Source organism: Seriola dumerili, unplaced genomic scaffold, assembly GCF_002260705.1.
Source record: "Seriola dumerili isolate Sdu_G_001 unplaced genomic scaffold, Sdu_1.0 BDQW01000003.1, whole genome shotgun sequence".
Lineage (NCBI taxonomy): Eukaryota > Metazoa > Chordata > Actinopteri > Carangiformes > Carangidae > Seriola > Seriola dumerili.
In genome coordinates, this window is record NW_019174258.1 from 8,045,000 (window position 1) to 8,070,060 (window position 25,061).

General features: G+C 41.3%; 1 protein-coding gene across 1 annotated transcript in view; it reads left to right on the plus strand.

The window, feature by feature from the left end:
- Positions 1 to 25,061, plus strand: part of LOC111221325 (potassium/sodium hyperpolarization-activated cyclic nucleotide-gated channel 1-like) — a 68,599-nt gene that overhangs the window by 42,444 nt on the left and 1,094 nt on the right. Inside the window, exons 5-8 of the mRNA XM_022744685.1 lie at positions 10,983 to 11,129; positions 11,453 to 11,693; positions 21,723 to 21,887; positions 23,838 to 25,049. Of these exons, the coding sequence (XP_022600406.1) occupies positions 10,983 to 11,129; positions 11,453 to 11,693; positions 21,723 to 21,887; positions 23,838 to 25,049 (1,765 nt within the window). The remainder of the gene's footprint in view (positions 1 to 10,982; positions 11,130 to 11,452; positions 11,694 to 21,722; positions 21,888 to 23,837; positions 25,050 to 25,061) is intronic.

Genomic DNA, 25,061 nt, shown 5'->3' on the forward strand with positions numbered 1-25,061 from the left:
GTTCATTGAACTCACAAACTCAGTCTCAGGGTGGGTGCTCAAAGTACAAGGCCATTGAAAAGCTTTCATTCTCATGAAAAGTAGTGTATATTTGTAACAGTGTCTGAAACAGGATCACATACAGTGGCTGTTTGTTGTTTTTAGTGTGTCATGAAAAATAAGAGAAAGAGAGGGGGTGGGGATGTAACAGAATTCATGGAAAGCTCATGTATTTTTTAGATACAAATAAACTAAATATATGTAGCCTAAACAGCCATGTTTGAAAATAATAATAAGTAAAGCAATATTAGATATTTATTAGATAACATAGAACATTCAAATAGAATGAATTATACAGTAAACAGACATTTTTATGTAATTAAAAATTGTTTGTTTTCATTTTGTTTTGTATTGCCATTTTATTTATTTTTATAGAAGAGACATAATATTATCCTTATTCAAGGCCCAATTTCAAATTTGTGAATATCATATTATATTATAAATAGGAGGTATATTACTATACACATACACACAGTCCAATATATCTAATTTTTTGTGTGTCTGAAATGACCAGAATTGGAACTAAAGGCTTATTTTACGAGAGTGCTTACAAAGATTAGTTGTATTAACACATATTTAACAGTTTCTGTCACCATAGATTTTTTTGATTGCTTGAAATGTGGATCACAAAATGTGCCACTTTTGATAGAAAAAACCTTTCTATCTAGTGATCTCCAAGATGTTTGACGGTGGCTTTGTCTTTCAGCGCTCAAAAACGTGTTTACCCACAGCTCCGTCACAGCTTCTAAAAAGCATCACAGTGTTCAGAGACGCTCTTTTAATACTTAATTTGGCAAATCTGACTCAACACATGCATAGCTGATGTTGCAGTTTACAGACCATGAAACATGAGGAATTAGACATTTTTGACTCATTAGTAAAAGCTGTAAATGCCAGCACTCTTTTTTTCTGTTGCCTGTTGGCAAGCTGAAATGGAGCTCTGCAGTTTGCAGTTTGGAGTTTTTGTGCTCAGTGGCCAAATATGCCCATGTTGATATTCCAAAGATACTGTCAGCAAGACTACAAAACTGCATCATTTGCATACACCAGCAGTCTGTGAAGAAGCGTGGATTGTGCTTTACTTATCTGTGTGGCTCCATAAATCACTGATGTGTTCCGACAATCTTCCTTATTATACAATCATTTTAAAATTCAAATGTGGATGGGAGTATAAATGAAAATGAACATTAGCTAGCATGGAGTTTTTGTACGATCTGTATTACAGTTGTGTTGTATATGACATTCAAGCTGAGGCAAACTCCCAAATGCACGATAACACACTCACTGCTCACAGTGTGACAGACACTTCAACCACTATTTAGTTTGATAAAAAAAGTTAAAAGAAAAAAAAAAACTAGAACATTGTTGTGCCAAGTAGCACCAATGCCCCATTTAACTGCCTTGTGCTGGTTTTGATGTGACACAGGAACATTCAACCACTGTAAATGAGCTATAGAAAAGAGAATGTGCGACCCTCATACACATCGCTGAGGGGCCAATATGAGAGGCCATCTGTCCTGTTGGCATTCAGAAGTGATGTCCAGGTAACAGTTAAATTTAGATGTGAAACAAATCAGTGAAACCCCTCTATGGGACTGTGATGAAGAAAACTAAGAAGGAATCTCAGAAGTGTACAGACGGGAAAGAGGAAAGAAGTAAAAAAAAAAAAAAAAAAAGCTCTGCTCTCAAAGATGGTGAAATTATCATCAGAAAGCCCGGGTATAATCTTTTCTGAATAGAATTCTATTACAATATGGCTCCATGTGATAAATGCCTGGGCTGTCGGAAGCTAGCAAGTAGACTTAAATGAGCTCTTAAACAGGAATCAGGCAGCCCTGTTAACTGCACCCAGCAATCACACCAAATACGAGGGGTTAAAGTGTGGCCCCACTGAGATGAAAAATAGCTTTATTAGATTTATTTTCTCTCTGCTAAAAATGAATACTTGTTGCCAGTCTTTTGCTGTGGCATGTGGATGCAAAATAATAAAGCATGTGCATTTTCTACCTACTGGCAACTCAATTTGTTGCAGGTGTATCTGACTGCATAGATTAGGTTGGGTCCATATCAGATCTGAAACGAGAAACGGATTGGAGCTGGAGCTTTGCCTCATTGCTACCTGTTCTACTCCATGCTTCCGTGTGCTAGAGAGCCAATTACTGAGTGCTCTAGTCAAGAGATTGTAGCTATATTTTAAGAGTAGCTTAACACCAATCTGACAGTGTGTTGCTGCCCTCTCTGGTTGAACGTTTTAAGCCTGTTTTACCTCTGACCACACTTAGCATCACTGATGGGTGTGATTGGGTTAGAAATGAACACCTGTAACTATACCTGGCAGTGATGCCACGGGGTCCTGAAGTACACCTGTGCATCACTGCAGCAAGGAAAGACGTGAAACCACTAGAGGTCCGCAAGAAAGGAATATTTAGGAGGTGTTGAGTTACTCTTTAGGTGCTGATGCGCAATGTGTTATCTTTATTTGAGCTCTGTACTCTCTGCTAGTTGAGTAAAGTTTAATTGCACCAGCCAGTCCTCTGACATGGACTTGTTTTTATGAAAGTCAGTTGAGCTTCAATTCATAAAAAAAGCAGTGAAACGTCACATTACATCATGAAAAATAGGCAGAAAAAGGAAAATGCAACAGAATTCATTGAATAAATATTAAGTGCTTAATTTAAGTAACCTAGACAGAAACATTGGTTCACTTCAAGCAATATCTAATATATTAGATATTTGTTAGATACTGATTCATTTGTATATCACTTTTGTTCTACTCTATAAACTGGAAAAAATGTGAAAATGTCCCCAGATCACAAGATGAACTGTTCACATTGTTTGTTTTGTTCAAATAACAGTCCACAACCCAAATATATTCAATTTACAATGACAGTAAACAGAAAAAACAGCAAAATTCCTCCATTTGAAAATCTGAAACCATTTGTTGTTTGGCATTTGTTGCTATATAAATGACTTAAATAATTAGCCATACATCAAATTGACTTCATAGTTATTCAAATTGTTTAAGCATTCAGTATCTATTTGAAAAATATGATAGAAGACCTGATGCATGGCTTGAGCAGATTCAACAGTGATTAGCTTTTTTTTTTTCTTTATGTTTACATCAGTAATTTTTTGTAACACCTTTAATTAGATGAGTTGTAACTGTCTCTACAGGAGCAGAATCTTACTCCTGTAGAATTACACTGTAGTACAGAATAGTACAATACTGTAAGATTTAGTTAGTTACTGTATTATCGACTCCTGTAGTATTATAATACAGCAGTAATAGTATATTCACTAATCTCTTTGAGTCACTCATCTCCACACTGAACCCCTGTATTACCCAGCGAGCAGCTCTGCTACACGACCATCTAAAAGACTGTGAGCTGGAATGGGTTAAGCATCCGTCAAATTCCCCCAAGGATCCCCCCTCTTGTCTCAGGCATGTTAAGAACCATTATCACACGAAGAGAATTACAGCTCTCCAGATTGGGGGCACAAGATGGCTGCACATGTGACTGTGCATACAGGGTATGCCTGCCACTCCAGCTCTCTGTAAGCCACCGCTTATCTGTTACTATGGCCCTCTACTGTGGAAATTTATACAGTCCACAGAGATGGGGATGGGGAGACCAAACAAAAGAGATAATCTCATTCATTTGTAGGTGACTTGTGATCCATGTTGTCTTACTTTATAGAAACTCACTGATCCTTTTCAGCATTTCTCCACTCAGGTTTTTACCAGTATGCTGTTAATATTATTCATAGTGGGATAGCTAAGTGATGGTCTGTTGTTGTTAGTAGTCAGTGATGAAATCAGAGATGCCCAAGAGGGACCTGTATATGAGTAGCATGTTGTGGCATGCCAGTCCCTAATGGCTAGAGAAAGAAATGGCAATGGGGTTCTGCAGCCCTCCCCTTTAAATCTCTAATTAACACTTGTCAATTAAACATGGCTCTTTGGGGAATAGTTAATAAGAGGCCCAAAGCTGATTATTTGAGGGTGAAGAGGCTCTAGAGATCTTTTGTTCCCCCACTTCAATCCTCCAATCAAGACCTTTGGAAATACAGTAAATATTCATCAGAGGGATAAATATGTTTACACTTGATAGAGTTGTCCCTTCCTCTCTACGAGGGTTGGAAATTCATTAATGCTGTCAGGGAAGTAGCAAAAACATGCAGCTTTAGTGTTTTCCTTATTTAGGCTGAATATTTATTTGGTCATCTCTGTGATTGATTTTAAAAGCCTTCAAAAAGCCCCATGATGTAAAAAATGTAGGTTTCATCCAACAATAGCAGCAACTTGGCAGTGCCTGGTGGAGGTTAAGTCATGATTTTCCCGTACAATGAACCCAAGGACACAGCTGTCAACAAGTTGAGGAGCTTAAGTCTGATTCTGCCTTACAGTAAGAGCTGTTCTCATTAGTTGGGACCTGACTGATGGCATTAATCTAAACCCTGTTACATTCCCCTTTCCTCCCCGCCTGCCACACAACTTTTACTGCTGAGTCAAGGACTGTTGACATGCCCCAGAGGTACCCTATGAAATACCCGCTCTTTGAGTGCACAACCAAATCCAGATCAAAAGTGCAGCCGATGTCAATAAACTGTGTATTTAATGTCACAGCAAAATTTATTCTCGCTGCATTTGCAAGTGTTCATGACAAGATTGTCATTCAAACAGATGTACAGCATTTTATTAGGTATGCAGTATCAACATTGTGTATGTAGAGAGCAAAGAAATGTCCTTGCTTGAGTAGGTTCATAGTGGCCATTAACCATCACTAAATGATTGATAGTTAATGCATACTAACTACCCTTAGCAGCTGAGGGTATAATGACAATAAACAAAATGTTGATTATTTTGGTTACCATTAAAGTGTAATTAAAATGTTAACATGCAAATGCAGAATGCATTTATGCCATACTGAATAATCTGTATTACCTGTAGGTTTTATGCAGTGAAAATATGAAAAAAGGGCCTACGTTCTATGAGGCTATACTTACTTACAACGGTGCTTTGAGCTGAACGTTCTGCTCACAATGGTGATGCTAATATGCTGATTGTTTGCACCTATATAAGATAACACATTTTCTAATTAGCATAAAAAAAATAGTAAATTGATAGGAATGTCATTAGTTTTGCAGGTATTTGGTCATAAAGCAAAGTATAGGACATTTTGATGTCACAATGAAAAGCCACAATCAACAAAGCCAATTGCAATTCATCCTGAGCGGAACATGAATCTCTGTACCAAATATAAGGGCAATCAATCCAAAAGCTGAAAACCACTAATGTTACTAAAATGTCACCAGGCTTCTTCCTCTGGACACCATGAATGCTTGTATCAAATTTCATGGCAATCTATCCAATAGTAGTTGAGACATTTCGGTCTGGACCAAAGTTGTGGTCCAGCTGAACAACTTTGTCCTCTCTGGAGCCACTAGCATGGCTAAAAGCCATGATGCAGTTTCACACAGCTAGGGCATGTGATTACAGTAGTGTGACTTATCCATGGCTAGTGGAAGTATTATGAAACCACCTGTCTCACTGTAGCATAATAGTTACTACTTACTTATAACTACTGCTTACTAGTACATAAAGGGAATACTGCTCTCGGGCCTGAATTCAATGGTGTTATAGCCATTTTGCATAAGATCAAGCTGTCCTCCAACATACCCACACCAAAAATAAACAAAGCTGGTGGAGCATTCTCTATAAGATGATTTGCTAAGTCTTCTGTTGCCTATTTTTCACGCTAACATCATGCAAATGTTTAAGACTTCAGTTAGCTTTATTATATGACCCTAACCTTTGACCATACAATGCAAGGTTAGGGAGAAGGAGACAGAGGAGTGGAGAAAAATAAATATTTAGAAAGTATAATTAAGTGGCTGACATCTCTTTTGGGGAATGAATTATTCATGTTTTATTTGGTAGAAATTTGCATCTGCTTGGAGAGCTGCATGAGAGAGAGGGGGATGGGGGGCCACAATAAAAGAGTAGAGGGGCAGAGAGGAAAAAAGAAGTACAAATGGGAAACAGACCAAAGAATGGACATGTGAAGGAAGATCAAAACTGAGAAGAAAGGGAGAGGATTTATGAAATAAAATAGCTTGAAGATGCAGTCATGTATAGCTCAGTGGGCAGTGTATGCTACTCCTGTAATATTGCCAAGCCTGGAAGCTAATAGGCTCACCTACATACAAAAAAAAATTCTATTGTACTGTACTTAGAAGATAATAAGTTAAGGTAAGGTACTTACAGTAGAGTATAGAGAGGCAGGGTCCACCCTTGACAGGCCACCAGTCGCTACATGCTATGCTAGTGAGGACATTTTGTACTAACCTATTCAGATAAACAACCTGATGGCACAGAGATGGAGAAGACAATGTAAACAGTTGTGTTATTTAAACACCAAAAAAATGTTTAGAGATCGCAGCTTTCTTTGTGTTACTGCCTTTTATTCTACTAGAAAATTGAAATATCACAAAAATCCAATATTTTAAACATCACATCAATTCAGCATCAACAGCCAAACACTGCAGTGTCAAAACCAAGAGTTTGTCAAACTCTTTCATTTTGGAAAATACAATTGTTCACTTTCTTGCCAGGGTTAGATTAGAATGTCAATACCACTAATTTGACTGGGCAGGAAAATTAGTTTGGGGACCCCATTATATATATATTTACACACACACATACACACACATGAACCAAAATATATACAAAAAGCCCTTCCTATATGAAAATTAAAAATGTGGTTATTTTTCATCACTCTAATTTAGCAACACAGCTGATTAGATTAGTTTAGCACAAAGACTCAGCTTGTCCGGCTCTGTCCAAAGGTAAGAAAAGCTGCATACCAACAACTCTGAAGCTCACTTATTACCACATTATATTTTGTTTGTGTAAAAACAACATGTTGCATTTTTGCAGGGATCATGTGACTATTTTCTTGGCAAGGCACAGGAATTTCCTGGAGTCTTGTCTGCGCCATGACGTTACCAGACTCCACTGATTGCCAGGCATGTGGAGTCTCTGTTCCCTGAGCTTTAGAGGTGCTGGTAGGTATGATTTGCTGCATTCGGACCAGGCTGGACACCTGTTTCCTCCTGTGCTAAACTAAGCTAACCAGCCGCTCAGCATTACGGATATAAAAATGAAGCTGATAGTTTCATCTAACAAATATATTCCCCAAAATGTTGAACTAAAGAAAGAAAGAGGAAAGAATCCTATTGCTTCTGTTAAATTTTGAACAGCCCCCCCTTGCAGCCTTACCCCCCGCACACCCCACCCCACCCCCAGTTTTCAGAGAGCAGCGAGGGAGGCTGATGGTGGAATGATTACCTCCTGAATGCTGACTATGATTTGATTTAGCCAAGTAGAGCAGGAGAACAGGGGATCCTCTGGTCCTAGTGTGATGGCGGCTATGCAGCAATAAGATAATTTCCTATGACAGAGGGTGTTATCAGCCCATCACAGTGTCAGGAGAGCACCGTCCCCCACATGGTCGTCGTCTTTACATCCCTGTCAGCTCCTCCTCTGAGACTCAGCAGTGATTAGTAAATACGAAATGCCTTTGAGTGAGACACTGAGCTACTGTATGTAGTTCAGTTATTTAGTTACTTATCACAATGTAAGAGCAACAGGACATTATCTTGCATTTGTTCATTTGACTAATGCCCTTTCATGCTGAGAGAATCCACTTGTAACATGCTGCAAAGCTGAGGATAAATGGACGTATTAGATGTTGACAGTATTATTTTTCTTTTTTTCATGAATGTAAAAAAGAAAAGAAAAAAAAAGAAAGGTTGGAAGACATTCTGAAGGAGATGATAATCCACGCCTTTGAAACAGAGCGCCATGCTGTGCCATGTCTAATGCAGGAGACATAAGGACATTAGACAAGATACAGAATGTGGGTTACACCTGTCATCTTCACCCTGGCATCACACAAAAACAAGCCATCTTCACTGCAATACCCAGCAGCCAATGGGACTGCAGCAGGAGATGTCTACGATCGTTTTCTAAAGCTGTCCGTCTCTCCCTCTTCTTCTATGTGGAAGGATTCTATTTCATCATCAGATCAGTAAATGCTCAATTTGATGCCAAAAGGATTGTAGGGATAAAGACTGAAACCCTTACCCCACTGGATATCTAAAAGCCTCTTTCCACGTCTTCTTCTTGCCTGTGCAAGTATTAAATTTTCCAGGTCACTTTACACACCGTTGACACATATAATGTCAAATACTTCACTTGACATTGCTAAGACAGGAACTCATATTTTAAGTATATCATATGAGTAATTTCTTAGTGTTTGACATACATTATAATTTTCCATCAAACCTAGCCTGGCCTTATACGTTGCATTTTGTGTGTTTTTATATGCACACAAAACTGTATACCCTTGCACCTACAGTAGCATATATACATTCCAGTGTTTGTGATTTGTCTTTGTGTAGCTAACAATGCAATAAAAATGATGATTACCAGCAGGGGCATTTACAGTTGTTAGCTAACTGGTCACAATGGGGGGAGCTGTATCATCAATATGCACAGACTGACTCCAGACTGTTTTCTCTGTCTGTGAGGGCCTCGAAGGGCTTTGGTCAAACACAATCTAACCAAAACCCATCCAAATTTAGCAAAGAGGAGGCAAGAGAGAAAAAAAAAAAAAGAGAGCGTTGCAGGACCGATCATTGTAGAGGGTGAAAGCCGGGGCTGCATAAAGGAAGATTACAAACACAGGAGGGAGTGTGTTTGTGTGTGTCAGTGGGTCAGTGCAGGGGTAGAAGATGTTACCTGCAGAACCTTGACCAGACCTCATCCTAAGGTGGTTATAGTTTAGTCTGCATGAATGTTTTAGAGTAGAGGATTCCAACCCTGGTATGCATTTCTTTCCAGCTCCAGTCACATCCCCTGATTCTCAGCAAGCTTGACAGCTTTCCTGCTCGCACAAAAAAACAGTCTGACTTGCACGAGGCAGCTGTCCTTATTTACTGTGCTACATTTCCACAAGACTGGCCTTTTGATGATCATCTCCAAGATTAGCGGTGACTAGGGTAGTAAAGTCAGATAACAAAGAGGGAGACATCTGAGGTCAACGGTGTCTCTGAGTGGTAAGGCTGTTGGCGGTGTAGAAATGGTGATCAAAGAGCACCGCCGGCATTGCCCTATGAATGGTTAATTTTCTTCTTTTCTTCTTTCTCTGAGGGTCAAGGATTCTACCTGTTATTATTCCCGAGGTGCTCTCTGTGTGCTTTGATCTGCATTTCGGCTTCCGATACTGCAGAATCAGTGAAAGGCCATCTGACACACATTTTAATACATTTATTTTTAATTTTTAACAACATAAAGACCAGAGGACACAAACACACACAGTCTTGACTTTGATAAGTGTTTTGGTGAACATGGTGTTACAGGAGCCACAGGGCTTTGTTTGTCACTAATTGCAACACAGCACTCAGGTATATAAATAGGCATTATCAATAGGACTATTGTATAGATTTAGAGTTTCAGTTAAATTATGCAAATATTTTTGATATCATCTTAAGTGTAATTTCTAATCAAATTTTGCATGTATATGTAATGCATGTATGTATGTAACCATGACAGTGCATATTGTGTATTGAGGTCATTTCCTACGCTGTTATTCTTAGGTAAACAAAAATATGATTTTCAAAGGTCCCATATTTTACATTTTTCCAGTGTTTTGTTTTTTTTTATATCCATAAGAACCAAAAACTGACATCTGAATTTAGTTTTACATCTCCTCTCTCAGGCTTCTTCCTGGAGAAACAACAGGTCGGTGAGCCAATCAGATTGGTTGACTGTTTTCTGAGTGATCGAGTAAAAATATAGCAGATTTTAGGTAAACACTCAGAGAAACCAAATCCCGCAAGGCTGGATGGTGGGTCCGGGTGGGCCAAGCTTTGGGCATGGCTGAGGGAGGTGACTACTTTTTTGTGACATCACAAAGTTACAGAACTCCTGACGGCCTGATTAATGCTCAGTTTCTGAATACAGACTGTGTGCATTTCTCTGTGGACTGTACGATTATTACTTTTTCTGTATTAATATAGCACCTAGAGCTGCTAATAATCAAAAAATAATAATCACTTTATACAATATGGGACCTATAAGTCAGTATTAATTATTATTTGGTTTAATTTATGATGTTCACACACAGAAATGTATAATTACACACACATACAAAAAGACACGCATTCACACACAGACACACACACACACACCATCATTGTCTCCAGCACCTTGTCCTAACTTTTGGTTTGAATTTGTAATCATGTCACACCTTTCCTCCAACTCTTGTCTCACTTGTCTTCATTGTACTGTAGCCTCCACATACACGACACTACAGTATCATGCAATCACTCATTTGATTGATGTATGACAGTATTAGATATGCAGTAGGTGGATGCAAATTATGCAATTGCCATTAATGAATATCAATATGGTGTCAGCTTTTCTATTTCCCTGGTGTAGAAATGCTTGTCATACCTGTAATCAGATTGCCCATTACAAATTACAACTCACTACATGTAGATAAAGTAAGATCAGCTCCTACCCACCTGAGCTCTGACACAGACACTGACACATTTACTTTGAGAATGTTTCTGTGCCAATCCAGATTTGCCACAATGGTGGATCATTTACAAGCTCCCCGTGAATTGACAGCATGACTAAACACTTGCCACCTGCTTTCTGCCTTTTAAGAGAGACAGCGATAGTGTAAGAGGCATGATCAAAGACAGGAAAAGTGGTGTCTTGTCGGGCCTAACCTGCGATGGCTTGTATGTATCCGTCTCCATTTCCTCGTGTGTCTGACCTCAGTGCCAGCTGTTCCCTGTGGCTGTGTATCCGTGCTACAGACTGTGGCCTTTGAGTAACCTGATTGTTGTGTGTCTCTGTGTCCCTGCAGTACAAACAGGTGGAGCAGTACATGTCCTTCCACAAGCTGCCGGCAGATATGAGGCAGAGGATCCATGACTACTACGAGCACCGTTACCAGGGCAAGATGTTCGATGAGGAGAGCATCCTGGGAGAGCTGAACGAGCCTCTCAGAGAGGTGGGATGAGTGGTCTTGTGCACACGGGGCTGTGATGCATTCAAAAGTCTGTGTACAGCTCGACATTCCCCTCAGTTCAGTTCACATTCACTGACATTTTAACCTTACACAAGCACAAAGTAGGAGAAAAAGATATTTTATTCTTTTGAATCAAAATCCAAACAAGAGTAAAACAAAAACAAATGTCTGCACACCTGACATTTTGCCCATTGTTACTCTAATATAGCACTTATCTGATACTGTGAGGGGTCAATACATTTTGTAAAGCTTCGACTGCTCTTACTTAACGGCTGTTTTCAATTCTTCTCTGCACACTCAAACAGGAAATCATCAACTTCAACTGTCGGAAGCTGGTGGCGTCCATGCCTCTGTTTGCCAACGCCGACCCCAACTTTGTCACATCCATGCTCACCAAGCTGAGGTTCGAGGTGTTCCAGCCGGGGGATTACATCATCAGGGAGGGCACCATCGGCAAGAAAATGTACTTTATCCAACATGGGGTCGTCAGTGTACTAACCAAAGGCAATAAAGAGACCAAGCTTTCGGATGGCTCTTACTTTGGAGGTAAGACAAGCTAGTTCTGCTGCAGAAACACAAACTCAAAGGTCACAAACGCACACACACTCACGTCTCTCTGTTCTGTGGAGCTGAAATCTGCCCTGTTTTAATATGAATAATGCTGTCCTTTAGCCCCTTAAGAGGTTGGCCTAGAATTTTGATTTGTGAGGCAACAGCATTTGGATAATGCTATTCTGGCTCTAATATTAGCTCGTCGTGAGCTTGAAGTAGTATGTTGTGCTGTGCTTGTCACCTCACTTAAAATTCTGCTTCATGGTTTATGCAGGACCTTTCCCTTAATTCACATCATGAGCTGTCTCTTAAATGTAGGGCGAACCCAAATTAAGGAAACAGCACTTGTTGTATGCAAGTTAAGAAATATGCATTGAAAGGTCAAAGGTGTCAGAAAGTTGAGGAATTACATTCTGTATTCATACAGTATTCATTCATGAGTGCTTAGTAGTTGAATCACTTTAACTCGCGTTATGTTCTTAATCAGGGTCAGATAATGTGTAGCCCTCTCATGGTCCTACAGAGCTTATGACACATGTAGGAGACAATGCTGCCATACTGCACTCACCAAATACCAATTAATTTGCCCAGTGACAGCATATCATTTAGACTACACTGTAAAGTAATGAGAAATGGTGGCAAAGCATTTAACAGCACATGACCTGCCTGTAGAAGTTTAATTACGCCTTGCCTGCTCAAGTCCATCTCCATGCCCTCTCTCCTGGGGGGTTCCACAGAAATAATGAAAAGATGGCAGGCAATCTATCTCTACACATGCCAAAACTAATCAACATTTTAGACAACATGGCCCCAGCTCTCTCTAGGGCCATGTTGTCCAAAATGTTTCCTCCCTTCTCAGCAAGGCAGAATTCAGATTCAGAGAGAGTTTGAGTGAGCTTATGGGCTTGTCTCTGGCGCATGCATCTGGGTAATGGCACAGTTTGTGCGACAGCTTGGACGTTCTGCCACTCAAAGATGCTGAACCGAGTGTGCTCTAGACGGCAATGTCATCTAAATGCATTAGAGTGAATGCATCTATATCTATATTTTTTTTAACCTGAGTAGTATAAAATACACTGGTTCTGGAGAAGAAACTGGCTCGATCGCTTTAATCTTAAGCTATGGATCTGTAATTATTTTTTCCCATTTGCGCATTATAAGCACAAGGCTTTTGACTCCATTATTCTGTGACTATTCCTAGCAGTGGCACTCCGCTGGGAGTGTAAGGGTAGGGGCTTGTGAGGTAAGCCTAGAGCCACTGGGAGTTTGTTACCAAACACGAGTTAGTCATTCATGAAATTAATTGGTGCAGGATCAGCACAGGGAGTATGTGGCACATGTGGATCTCAGTGTGGCTGTCAGTATCAGCAAGCAGGAGGTCAAAAGCAACGAGTATTTTTTATTATTATTTATTTTCATGTGCAAGAACGCTGAGATCTGCTCGATGTGGATTGCAACGTTTAGTCCTTGTATATGTGATGGGTGTGCTCTTGATTGTGTGAGCATGTGATTGAGGAGCAGAAGCCGTCCAGTGGTTGAAGAGCATTCTGTTTTGTCAAGCACACTCTGTCAGCGGGTCCCAGTTTACAGTACAGCAAATGGCGTGCGTATGTGCTCATCAACATCTCAGCAAACTCATGTACCATAACTCATTCATTCATAGACGACCTGAATTATTTACATAAATTTATACTCAGCAGTCTGCTCCAGTTTGTTAGCCGCTGGATTAGCTCGAGCCAGAGAGCCTAAAGTCTAAAGTGGACACGACATGTCCTGGATGGGAGCATCGGCTGGGCACACAGCGATCCAGTGGAGAGGGGAAATGTAATGTGACTGCAGTACTAACGCCAAGGGACACATGGATCGCTGCCAAGCGCGCTTTCTGGACGCCGCTCTGGGCTCAGAAAGTAAACATGCACCCTCCACCCCCGCCTCTGCTCGCCTCTTTCTCTCCTTATAGTTCAGTGTTGAAACACTTATCGGAACAGCATCTCTGCTGCCCCCTCAGTGCCCAGACTGAGCAGGTTATTGTGTTGTTATAGTTCATCCTTTGTTGCCTGCAGTAATTGATGTGTTGCCAGTGCAGACTGTGGATCTCTCCTGGTGGGAGTAGAGCTCAGTGACCTTGTGGTGGCCCTGTATGCCAGTCAGAGGTGCTTATCAAAAGCTGCCTTTGATTGCACGGCTAAGATGGTTCACTTTGACTCTGACTGAGTGGCTTGTAGCAGCTGTGTGAGTGGGGTGGGGGGAGAAAGTGTGACAGAGTCAGCGAACGGGAGAAGGAAAATGAGGAGAGTAAGTTGACTGCACAGTTTGAAATTTCTTGTGTCATCTTTTTGGCTTTACTCAGTCTCTGACTGGTTCTCTGTGAATGGTGCTCTCTAAGTCCGTTGTCCTGTGAAGTCCTAGGTTAGGGAACTAATACTCCTCCCATCTCCCCTCTCTTTCACTTCTTTTGCCTTTTTCCCCTTGTCTGAGCTCAGACTGGCTGGTCTATCGAGCTGCCAAATGCCCACCCTGACTGAGTGAGTCTGTGAGAGAGGCTGGCAGCAGCTAAGGCCCAGGTAATCCTCCTGGTCCTTAACCCAGTTAACACCCCTGCACCTCGTATTCTGAAGCAGCATCACCTGAAGTTTGAGGCACTGCAGCAAATGACTGAGTGACAGGATGGGAGATATGATGATACATAGAATAGTCTTATATAATATGACAGGTTGGTTAGGATGGGATGATAAATGATACAATGCTGTGTTTGACACAGTGTGCGATGTGATATGACACAATACTTTCTGAGACGTTGTAGGGCTTCTTGTTGTTGGGGGTGGGGGCAGTGTCATTCTTCTGAATATTAATTGGTCAGGTACTTGTAGTTCATTGGTTCATGCTTTCTGTTTACTTGTATTTATTTTATTTTTTTTTATAACCTTCTTCTTCATTGCATCTTATCTACAAATAGAATCTGCTACACGTCAGCTCAACTGTACCACACCATAATCTCCTGTACATGACTCTAAAAACGCATGTTTCTACTCATCTGAGATGTGAAAATTTCCACACAGTCAAAGAGAGTAAAAGTTGGCATCTTGGTCATAGCTCAAATTCTACTGCACCTTTGAGTGACTCTCCTGCTGGGGCCATCAGCCGGACACCAGACCTGAAAGTATCCGAGCGGCCAACAGAAACGAGTCGCTCTGCCCTGCCTCATACTGTCCTCTGTTTCCATCAGTTAGTTTTGTGGTTCAACCATTTTTAGACAAGACTCTGTTTGTTATGTTTACAGCCTGCTACACTGTTGCCCCTGCATTGCTCTGTCTGCTGTGAGGCAGCAAAAAAAAAAAGGGAAGTTAGACTCAAAATGCAAGTTGAATCAGGTCGATTAGTCTTGTCAACTAATGCATTTACTCATTGACGCTGATTGTCCGTGGGTTGAAAAAAAAAAAAAAACAGCCCTATTTCCATTTTCTTGTTGAGATATTTCAGTCTGGATAAAGTGGTGGACTGATCGACAGCCTGACATTGCCAGTCTGTAGAGCCATGCTGCTAGCATCACTTAATATTATTCATAGAACAATAGAAATGTCTTTCGAAGTTAAAACTTAAACCAAAAATGATTTACATTTGTAAGTACTATGTGAACAAACACCTCCTGGTCCTTGAATGTTGTTTTATTGTTTCCTTTTATCTCTCACCAACATAAACATCACCCATCAGAGACAATGAGATGTGATGGGACCCCAGCATCCGCCATGGTGCTGAGAAACACCAGATATCCCCTACCTGTGTGTGCATGCTAGCCAAACGGAAGGTGTTTGCGTAGCTATGCTAATGCTGTGAGGGAGTGAGCATGGCATGTCGCGGGGAATCAGGCAGCCCACTGTGGATGTTTCAAAGGTTAGAGAGTGTCCGTTCCGCGCGCTGGGGGCAGTGTCGGGGAGGGAGATGGGAGCTGACAGCAGGACTCAGGATCCAGGTGAGCTTTGCCAGACCAGGCTGCGGGACACAGATACTTCATCACAGACCAAGCAGCCCTGCTCATACTCATTAATTCACATCAGTACGCACTTATAAGCAGGAAATAAGGCAGGTATAACCATACATGCAATTATATGCAGATAGTTAAAACTTATTTTATAGCACTTTCAAATGCCAGCATTTGCACATGGACACATACAGTTCATGCATGTTGCACTGTATAGTGCTATCTACTGTTTATAGTCAGTACATGTAGATTATAATGTAGCCGTGATTGGAAAGTCATACACAGAGAAGAAGGCCCTGAGCAGATTTTACTGTTATTCCCTAAACTGGCCACGTATACCCGAAGAATATGCACACACAATATGAACACATTCATTACTAATATTCATGACTGAGCAATTGTTCTAGTTTTTGTCCTCCATTTTCCACTCTGTTCATTGACTAAATGAAGTCCGTAATAAGTTTAACCCTTTACTCCCTGATGCTCTGTCTGATGCATCTCTTGGGTATTAATGATTTTTAGACATGAAAATCTGTTTGCACCTCTGTGCTACAGCCTCTCTTGCACCAGTCTTACCTCGTAAAAGAGTTGTTTTTTATTGACTGTACTTTGCTCGGCTTCCTGCTCCCAGTGCAGATGTAGCAAAAAGAAAGTCAATAAAACCTCACAGAGAGCATAGTTTGTAACCCTTTATTTATCTGCACATGTAGACTCGTCATTACACAGTGGCAATGGAGATTTATCATTTTCTGAGTCCTAAACAGTTGACCCATTTGATTATGTTTAGAAATGAATATGATGCAGAAAAATCACATTAATTATATTTGAGATACAAATTCTGAACCATATCTACTGCTCTGCTGCCTGTGTTAAATGGGTTCAGGGTTTCAATACATTTTCCTTCATATATAATACTAACACACAATGAATGTGTTTCTTTCACTTCCTTGTTTCACAGTATGAAAACACATATGTGCTCAGGCTGTCTATCGTTGTTTCTCCCTTTTGTGCTTGCCCTACTGCGCGCACGTTCACAGACACACACACACACACACACACACACACACACACACACACACACACACACACACACACACACACACACACACACACACACTGGCATAGCATGCAGTCGGCTCTCCACTTTTGAGAGCATGGTGCAGGGGACTCGGGGCGAAGCATCTTGCATTGATGCTGCATTGTCCAACAGAATCCCAGTCATGTGTTTTCTCACCAAGGTCACAGCACATGACGTCTAGTTCCTTCTTTCTCGGAGCAACATCCAATTTTGATGAATGCATTGTCACTTAAGTGTGAAAATGAAACACACTATGGCTACCTTAAAGCAATTTCTTCTAGTGCAGAGATGAGTTTTTTTTCTTTCTTCTGGAAACTGTGACGGTGTTGTGTCTACTTCACTAACACCATTTTGGGAACAGATATCGCTGCTGGGCTAGATAAACTCAAAGCAGAAGAGGACAGCAGGGGGACGGGATGGAAAGATTCATCAAGTATTACTTATGGGTTTATTCTCAGAATTGTATCTTTGTACCTATTTTGCTGTTAGAATGAATAATATTGAGTACTATGACATATTGAATTCTCAGCCAGATATTAGTTATCTTGTATCATGATGATATTATAACTTTGCTAATTTGAGCAAACAAAGCCCACAATTTTGGGCTGACTATGAATCATCTCTTTGTTAGTAGGGACCACACAGAAATGAATAATTGTAGAAGTGGCAGTCAGTTTGAGGAGAAAACACACGCCCCTTATAGAATACAGGAAGCGCTACACCAACTAAGCCAGTTCTATGATTTCATGCAGGATTTGGGGAGCGCTGCGATGAGTCACAGGAAATGTGAGTACGCAGTGGGAGTAGAGCATTCATAAATAAATTGTATGTAACTCACAAACCATCCACAAAAGCCGCCTCGAGTTGAACAGTGCACTACAGAAGTTCACTCAGCAGTATAGCATATTTTATGTTTTACATTGTGGAGTAAATAGTCCAATATTACACAAAGAAATATGGAATAAATGCATGGGGCTCTATATAACTGTAAGTAGAAAACAAATATGATGAGTTTAATAGAAAAACTGATATAAAACTGAGAGAAATCTAAATCTGAAATGAATTGTTTGGTGGTTTGATGAATAGCAGATGCGATTTATTTCTTCTGCTTTTATGTCAGATACAATTCAGTGAGTAGATGCAGTGAGTTTTGTCAGACCTCTTTTGGAGGCAGTCTATTGCACTCACCACTCAACAAATCATTTTAGGTTTTGAGTTTCATTTACTATTTCAGTATGAGCCCTATTATATTTATTTCCATCACATGTATTTTTCTATTTAAATTAAATCCACTTCTACCAAAAACAACCATCACTTTATTTTGATGACACATTTCACTGGGCTCCCAGTGTTAAAGTTCCAGATATTCAGGACAGTGTTGATCTTCAGAGAAGCTGCCTGTGTTTAACCCCTCAGCTCTCAGAGATGACCACTAATCTCTTATTGTGTAGCTGGAGGTGGGTTGCACCAGATCCAAACCCTCCCGTGGATTTTTTAATTTTTTATTTTTTTATTTTTTCTACACTTGTAGTTCAGATGGCACCGTTAAGTGTCTGGGCTTCACTTGCTTTCTGCAAAGACAGTTAGATGAGGCCAGAGGGCTCACTGCAGCTCACCGCCTCATCTTGGCAGTGTTGGCTTCATCCAGAAAGCCACGGGACAAGAGGATTTAATACAGAGCCGCGATGCTCCTCTCCAGAGGGGATTACTGGAGCAGTGCTGCGGGAAATGGACCCCCAGCACAGCTACAGCCAGGGCTGCCCCGCCAGCACACACTTAGAGTACGCACTCACACATGTGCAAACAAACACACACACACAGAAAGAAGAGCGTGGTATTTTATCTTTCACATTCACACAGCTCTCTTGCTAACTTGGCCATTGTCCATTCACCCATGCTCTCGCTCTCTCTCTTACACACACACACACACACACACACACACACACACACACAAACACAAACAGTAACACACCACACATGATGTTGTTCTTATGCTTCATATACACTGCATATTCCTCCCTCACTGTCCAGTCAAATCACACATTCTCCCTCTATCTGTTCCCTGATCTCAGTTTTCAAACCATTGCTCACAATCATAACCACTTCACACTCAGTGACCAGAAGAATACACATTTTTTATAATCTAATGCAATCTAACGCAGTCGCCGTGCAGTGAATGCTACATACTGTACATGAACACTTTTTTGTGTGTGTTTGATGTTTAGTGGTGGCTTTTATTGGCTGTTATCATATTGAGAAATGTTTTGGCAGTGGGCAAAATCCCTACAAATATTAAACCAGGTGTCACAACGAGAGTGTCTTTATTGCGGGGCTGTTGTTTGAGATCGCTTTGCATAGTACATGAATTATATTTTATATTTTTCTGTCCAGAGAGGATGGATTTCCTTCATCCAGGTTGGCAGTAGCTGCAATTCCTGTCTTTATTAGTTGCTAGAAAAGACACAACAATAATGAAAACTTGACATTGACAAACGGAATCAGCTGTAGTTTTACTCAAATCCCATAATGTGGACAGTTTTTGGTCTATGTGTGAGTGTACCTGAGGCATTTTCATGGCCCAGTGGGTTTTTTTTTCCTTCCCATTGGTACTTTACCAGTGGGAACAGAGGTGCAGCAGGGTGGGGGATTTTGGAGTCAACATTGACAGCCTTTTGTACCATCTGCCAGCTCAGAGTAGGTGAACTATGCACTGCGGTACACGTGGTACTCCCCTTAAAAAACCTCTCCAAAATCCATCTTTTTATTCATGTTTTGCTTGCTGTTGTCACTTCCATAATAGATACCTCAACCTGTACACATTAAATTGCACAGAAAAAAAAAGGTTTATTCTGTCTCAGGCAGAGTGAAGATTAAATATGTGGTGCTTACCAGCATCTGCCATGCTGTGAAGGCTTTCCCTTCTTCATTCCTTGTGCAGCTGCCTGATACGGCTGTCCTATACAGAAACCTTTCCATCTGCGGTTCCTATTGTAAGTGGTGTGCATTAAATCAAATTGCAATGAAGAACACCAGATCCTCATAAATGTTGAGTTGGAATGTATCTTCAGACTTTGCAAATTCATGTGCAGTTTTTTGTTAATATATCAACAGGAGCACTGCTTTTAAGAGGATTGAGAAGAGCCGACATGATTGTTACCAGCCCCTGACACACACGCAGCTTCATTGATGACATTTTTTTTTTTTTTTTTTTTTACACACACCCACACACAGCTCACTGTCATCAAACACAACAGACTGGGCTACACATGTTTTTTGATTAAAGCGGACACTGCCCCATACAGTACAAGGAGGCCCTCGCTGTATGTGGGGCTGCAAGTTTGCGAAATATAAAAACAAGACCCACATGCACTAACATTTTATAGATGTGCAATATTCTAAAGGGTAAAAGCAAAGGAGGAAGCAGAGGACAATGCAGAGAAAGACAGTAATGGTGGAGAGTCAAACTATGCATGAGATTTCTGGAGATAAGTTGGATGACGGATTCTTTAAAAATTTGATTTGATGTAGGCTAAGGGGAGGCAAAGTAGGAAAGTGCATTCTGTGGGAGAATTGAGAGCATGTGTGTTTGGATGAGCTGGAAATGGGTTTCTGAGAAAGAGGGAGTGTGATAGTGAACACAGGAAGGGAGGGCGGAAGATGAGATGAAAGCTGAAGAGAAAAGACATTAGGGAATGTGTATAAACACATGGCACTCTAACAAATACATATGTCAAAGTCACCTAACCCCCGTCCATATATATATAGAAACATATATACAATACTTAGCATTTTATAGATATATACAGTACCTTCATGTATATCCATATACATTTGTATATAAAGTATATATAGAAGGTATAGCCCATATTTTCAGCACCTTACTCTCTCATACTGCCTTGGTCTCATGAATAAAACACTGGCACACACATATAGTACATTCACATCCATTTTTGTACACACACACACACACACACACACATTCTGTGCCAGCACAGGCTCTCACACAGACATATCCCACTTGTGCATGGTAGTGCATGCAGGCACATGCGACATCTGCATACAGTATAGACACACTTGCACCCACACAAACTGCCTCTGTGCCAAAGCTCTACAGCAGTGCAGCTTGTTAAATGGAGCATTATTTTCCTGAGCGGACATAGCAGATGAGGGCTGGCAGACCTCTAAGCTCTGAAAATAGCATTAAGTTCTGCAGCAATGGATTACAGAAAAGTTGGGGTTTTTAATGCTAAAAAAAATAAAACAAAACAAGTCGAGAGTGCGCATTTTACTGAGAAAGTTTGTACTGTATTTTACTTTGTCACTTGGTCTACTACATCTGCTGAGGAAGATAAAGCAATATATATATCCCTACACTTTAGATCATGTTGAAAGAGGTAAAATCACAGGGGTATTATTGACTGCAGGGAAATGGTGGGTCTTAGTATGTGTTACTCTGTGTTACTCTTTTGTCCACCACTCCAAAGATCCAGGGTAGTTTCCCAGTGACAATACCTTTGGCTCTATATATGTGGATGGAAAATGGGGGATACTTTCTATTGCATGTGCAAAAACATGCTGTACTTGATCTTAGTCGAGCCAATTTTTTTCTAAGATAATTTATTTAATTACAATTTATTTATTTGTGTGTAGGATGGGTTGTGTGTAAAAAAGGATTTTAAAAAATCATTGCCTTTGACATTTTTAAATTATAGAGATTTGTTGTGATTATGGATTTCCCTTTTAAATCTGGGACTGAGCCTGTTCCTAGGATAGCCTTTAACAGGAAATGCTACCTGTTAGCATTTTTGTGACTTTGGTTGACTGTTGATGATAAAGAGGTTGTCTATCAGAGAAATCTATAGCAGTGTCACTGGTGTAACTGTTTTAAATTTAAACTCAAAAACATGCAAGCTTCAGGATTTAACCCCACTACATAACTGTTTTTATTTGCTATGTTTTGTTGCAGAGATTTGTTTGCTGACGCGGGGTAGAAGGACAGCCAGCGTCCGAGCAGACACGTACTGTCGCCTGTACTCACTGTCTGTCGACAACTTCAATGAGGTGCTGGAGGAGTATCCCATGATGAGAAGGGCCTTTGAAACTGTTGCACTGGACAGACTGGACCGTATTGGTAAGAAAATAATCTTTTAAAAAGACAATTCAAGATTGAACAAACTGTATTTTGCAAACTGTCATCAATACAAAAATGCTGCAGTTAGTGTCAGAAATAATAATATAATGCAAATCAAGGTGTTTTTAATATTTGTAAATAAGGCATATAATAAATCTCATTTCAACCTGGTCAGATTAGAGTAGATTTCACCAGTGGGGTAGAAGAGTTTTACTGTATCTATGTTTTACTTTCTGTGTGTGTATGTTCAGAATGACACACTGACACGTATAGAAAAAAAAAAAGATCTTTCAAACCAGTCACAGCTCTTTGACAAAATTTTAGGGCTGTAAAAATGTTGACACTGATACTCAATGACTGAAATTACTTTCAAAGTCATCCTCATATAAACATGCAGATAGAGCTCTGGTTTTGAAATCCCTGTGTGACTTCTCTTAGGCATACAATTGACATTCTCTCCATATCCATCACTGTTCCCAGGCTCAGCCTGGGCAGATGAAAAATTCACAATGAAAGGCACGCCTGTATCATCACTCAGCCATCGCTGCATGCTCTGTTTTATCCTCAGCTATGTTTAGAATGGAGGATAGAGAAATTGCTTTAGGGGGTCTCTTTGTAGAAAATGGCTGCTTTGAAAAGATGTGGTGGGCTGATAGTGATGTTTCTGTGAGATGGTCTCTGGTGTATGTCCTATCTGCGGGGCTTGATGTTCATGTACACCCTTCTTCGCTAATAAAGTCACTCACACAGCACTGATCCGTAAATTAATTACTTGATGGACTGTGCACAATCTGATTGGAGGTGTGCAGGTGATAAAGGGTCAGGTGGTGCCAGGGTCAAGCTGGATGTAGATACAATACCTCACAGCAGTTCCTCTACTAATCTGCCACCAGTCATAACAGAAAATGGAGAGATTGATCTGGGCCTAATTGCATTTACAATATCTTCGGGTTTCTCAGCCTTTTGTTCGCACCAAATTGAAAATGTCAGCCATGTGAATTAACCCCGTCACTGCTAGTGCAACCATTCAACAAAGACTAATGGACTTTGTGGTCAGAGTTGCACACATTTCTCTAGAAGGTTGCATCAGCAGTTAGTATGCCTCTCATAGTGATGTAACTCCAATGTGTCTCTTTGACCTTGTGCACAGCTGATGATATGAAGGAGCACAAAATATTATGAGCAAGTATTTCTTAAAATCAAACTGTGAAAAGCTCTATCCTGATACTAAATTTCAAATTTGTAAATTATTTTTTTATTTCTGTGTCATGAGAAGGCTTATCCCACGAAAGCTAGAATTTTAAGGCAGTACGGTTTCAGACTGAGCCCTGACCTAAAAGGTGCTTCCCTTTTGATGTCATCAGCCAATAACAGGAGAGGAAATATGACATCAGTAGATATTCACAGACTTGACGCATTTCCTCAGCGTAGCTTACACTCTATCCCAGGCTGAACCTGCACCTCGTGGTACAATGTTTGCTTCATGTTTTGTCCCTGTCACCTAGGGAATCACAGTAATAGCTAGTTAAACATACATCGCCTACACCTCAGGCTGTCATGCATCCTGAACGTCTGTCTCTTGGTAGTTATCTCCCACCTATCTTTTGTTGTTTCTCTTATTCTGTGCTCTTTTATGCTTTGTCTTTTCCCTTCTTCTCCTTCCCCCATCTCTTTCTGAAATCTCTTTTACTCCCTTTTCCCACTTGTGATTTTCAGGTACATTTTTTTGTCTTCATTTTTTTCCTTCATAGCTGTTCCTGTGTTAGGTTGCTATATTGGAGATGGTTACTGGAAAACAGGGTGGTTATTCGAGTACACCCAAATGTCAGCCTGGTTCTATCTGCCTAGAAGATTTATGCTCATTCTCCTTTTACCTATTTCTTCTCTCACCTATCACTCTCTCTGTGTCTCTTTCTGTTTTTGTGTTTGTGTGTGCATGTACTTTAAAAGGCAAGAAAAACTCCATCCTGCAGCACAAGGTACAACACGACCTCAGCTCTGGTGTACTCAACTACCAGGAGAATGAGATCATCCAGCAGATTGTGCAGCATGACAGGGACATGGCCCACTGTGCACACCTCATGCAGAATGCCCCACCCCAGTCGCCTCCCTCGCCTACCCCTGTCATCTGGGCCCCCCTCATCCAGGCCCCTCTCCAGGCAGCAGCCGCCACCACCTCAGTAGCCATTGCCCTGACACACCATCCCCACCTCCCACCAACACTCTTCAGGCCTCCGGTTTCTGTTCTGGGGTCTCTAAAGGACCCTCCCAGCCGGCTCAAGAAGTTCCACACATTTGTTCCTTCATCCAAAGCACCTGGCTCTGCTGGGGACTCTCCCTCTAGCACACCCTCGAAACTGCGCACTGGGGTGGACATGCCATTGCTGGCCTCTTTTCGGGCTCAGCACATGACATCAGGTTCAGGGGCAACTGGCTCTAGCCAGCAGGCTTCAGGTAGCGGAGGCCAGCGTGGACCTAGTGGGGGTGGGTCTGGGTCTGGGTCCAGTGGAGGAGGGGCAACTGCGTTCCCCTTCGGACCATACTCATCGTCTGGTTCACCCTCATCTAGTATGGCCCAGCTACACCCACAACCACAGCATCTACAGCCCTTCCGCTCCAGCACCCCACCTCTCTCAAACCTCTTCCACCAAGGATCTACAGGAGGAAGCACGGGGTCAGGAATAAGTGGAGGAGCAGTTGGAGCTTGTGGTGGTGCTACAGGGTGGTCTGCAGGTGGAGGTTCTGTGGAAGGAGCCACTGGAGGAGACACTGCTTGGGCTGGAGAGGACTTTACAACTGGAATAACAGAAGCAACTCCCGACGGTCACTTTGGTGTGGGAGGAGCTACTGGTGGATCAGTAGGAGGGATCTCAGGGGAATCAGTGGGAGGGATATCTGAAGGATTGGTGGGTGCTACTTGTGGCAGGTTAGCAGGTGGGGCATCAGGTGGATCAGTGGGGGGCGTTACTTGTGGGCCAATGGGAGATGCAGCCAGGAGATCAATGAGAAGGGTTTCCAGAGGATCAATTGGAAGGGCTTCTGGGGGATCAGTGGGAGGGGCTTCAGGAGAATCACTAGTAGTCACGACTACTGGAGGATCATTAGGGAGGGCGTCTGGTGGATCAATGGGAGTGGTTACTGGGGGATTGACAGGCGGGGCGTGTGGGGGACCAC